The 2,772-nt window shown below is 40.7% G+C and overlaps 1 protein-coding gene across 1 annotated transcript; it reads left to right on the forward strand.

Annotated features, from left to right (window-relative positions):
• Positions 1-963: 963 nt before the first annotated feature.
• LOC110894918 lies at positions 964-2,166 on the forward strand. The gene is made up of 2 exons (XM_022142174.2): positions 964-1,340; positions 1,438-2,166. Exons 1-2 carry the CDS (start codon positions 1,166-1,168, stop codon positions 1,611-1,613), a joined length of 351 nt encoding a protein of 116 aa, XP_021997866.1. The 5' UTR covers positions 964-1,165; the 3' UTR covers positions 1,614-2,166.
• The last annotated feature ends 606 nt before the right edge of the window (positions 2,167-2,772 follow it).

Genomic DNA, 2,772 nt, shown 5'->3' on the forward strand with positions numbered 1-2,772 from the left:
ACCATCTTTCAATCCTTTTCACCATGAATATGTTAAGATCTATGAAAGATCTTTGTTGGTTTATGTGCAAATCGTTCAGATCTAAGTTGTTCTTGAAGGAGTGAAGCCAAAACATGAAGTTCCTAAGAACACCATGATGACATCATCCTAGAACACCTCAAATGTGACAACCGGTAATTAACGGTTCCTAATTACGCGATTAACAAACGTTTAAGGCAATAATAAATAGTGTTTTAAGAAAGGAATTAACTTAATTAGGCTTGTTGAATGCCTAGGAACGCCTATCAGACGTCACAGTGCGCGTACGGTGATTTTGGGTAATTCTGCTGAACGATAAACGAAAACGAAAACGAACTGACACTGTACAAATACTGACAACCCCGACAAATACGAGCTCTACATATATAACTTTACATTTGAATGTGGTTTTGAGAAAATAACACGCTTTTGAATATCACAAAACGCAAACGAGAACGAAAAACGCGGAAATCAGATACGCACTGGCAATAAAACGAAGCATCTGACATATGTATTAACTCAAAACTGAAATATTACGATATATTTAGCTTTGTTTTTGAATTTTAATGTTCGTAGTTGAAAACGGATCGAAAAACGAGTTAAGACGGCGACCGAGTCAAATTTTACGCGTTTTAATTCAACCGACAACATGCGCGTCGAATATCGAGTTACAACGTAATTTTTAGTATTCTCGACTTAATATTATAAGTTACGACAATGTTTAGAGAAACGGGTTCGTATAAGTTGACGGGCCACTAAACTCGGGGATTAGGCTTGTGGGCCTTGGGCCCGAGCCCAAAGCCCACTAGAAACCCTACCTATTTAATGGCACAAACCCTTGAATCCCTTCATTCTTTCAGCCGCTAACATCATTTTATCCTACCTTCTGTTGTCTGTAATTGAGAAGATCCCTCAACACACATAAAACTCATCTCAACTATAACTTCATCTTCTCAAATACAATCAACCACACATACCAACAGTTCCCCTCTTCAACTCTCTGCTCTCTTCCTCTAAAGCACCGGAGATCGGACCTCCGGCCGACACCTCTCCGGTCGGCCGACGCACACAAGCACCCCCCCTGTTCAGATCAGCACAAGGAGCCGGTAAGCCGGCGTTTCTTTCCGGTCAGGCGAGACCCCCCCTGATGGACAAAACGAACCACCACCACCATCATCGGGTGGTGGTGAGCGACGGTTGGCCAAGAATCAGAGGAGAGAGAGACGGTTCGAGAGGAGAGGGGGAGAACCCGGTGGAGCCGATGCAGTCGTCAACGGCGGCGGAGGTTCCGGACAGCAGACGCGAATCCAAGAAATTCTCCGGTAAACTGTTTTTTTTATTAACTCGTCATCTTCTCCTCTTCTACTTTCAGATCTGTAAAGATCTATGTTACTCCGACCGTTTGGTTGTTCGTGTCAGGTTCCGATGGATGTGGGGGTGTCGACGACAGGTTACCGTCGCCGACAGTGGTGGGGCCGGCGTCGACAGTGATGGCGGCCGTGGTGGTTGTTGTTTCAGTTAGGGTTTCGTGGAACGGGTCAACTCGGTTAAACCGAGTTAACTCGGTTCGGGTCCAGGTCAAAAAGTCAACATAGTCAACGGGTCAGCAGTGAACATATTTCACCTCGGTTCACAGTTTCGGTTCAATGCGGGTCAACTCGATGTTCGGGTCAGCCGTTAGTCAACAGCAAGTTCACGTTTCAGTATTCAGGTTAACTATGGTCAACAAGTCAACGTCGGTCAAAGCTCGGTCAACCTGAGTTAACTCGGTCAAACCGAGTCAACTCAGTCAACGGCAGTCAACGCCCGGTCAACAACAGTCAAACTAGTCAACTCGGGTCAACAAGTCAGCCCCGATTCGATTACGGTTCAACTCGTTTCGGTTATGGTTCAAGACTGGTTCGAATGGGTCAACTGGTTTCGGTTCGGGTTTCGGGTCAACACGTCAACTGGTCAAACTTTAGTCAACGACAGTCAACTGTCGAGTCAAAGGCGGTCAACTCAGGACCCGGTAAAGTTTTAACACTGCGTTAAACTTTATATAAAGATTCGTAGATTTTTAGCTTACGCGACCGAGCTCGAACCATCCTTTATTTAGTTATTATATACGTTTAATTTTTTTGCGTATTTTGGCGAAAATCATATACATATATTGTTTGATTGAATTATTGTTGCGTTTTGATTTAAAATATTGACACATTGGATGTCGAGGTTATCCTAAAAACAGAGGAAACTCTGTCCGTTTTTCGTCAAAAATCCGAAGTTTCAAACATAATTATGTTATATAAGCGACGTCTAACGAGATTGAGGTATTTTTATAAAATAAATATAAGAGTATATTTATTTTGGCGACACTTTACGACTTACAAAACGCGTTTATAACGTTTCGACAAAAGTGGATTACAAGTCAACGAAAACATATTGAAACTCTAACACTTTTATAAAATAAATATAATTAGTTATATTTATTTCAAACGTCGAAAATTATATTTTATAAAATAAATATAATGTCTTATATTTATTCCTAATGTCAACGATTCGGAAATCGTATTTCAAAAGTCTAGTATTCGGAAAATATATAACATAAATATAATTATTTATATTTATATTTATTTCGAGTGTCGGACTTCGAATACTCTTATAAAGCTTATTCGTTTCAAACATCTAACCGAATACGACATGTATCGCACAATTATAACACCTTGCTAACCGAGTTAGTTGATAACTAGTATATATATTATATATACTTACACT

The sequence above is a fragment of the Helianthus annuus genome, chromosome 12, assembly GCF_002127325.2.
Source record: "Helianthus annuus cultivar XRQ/B chromosome 12, HanXRQr2.0-SUNRISE, whole genome shotgun sequence".
In the NCBI taxonomy this organism is placed as follows: domain Eukaryota; kingdom Viridiplantae; phylum Streptophyta; class Magnoliopsida; order Asterales; family Asteraceae; genus Helianthus; species Helianthus annuus.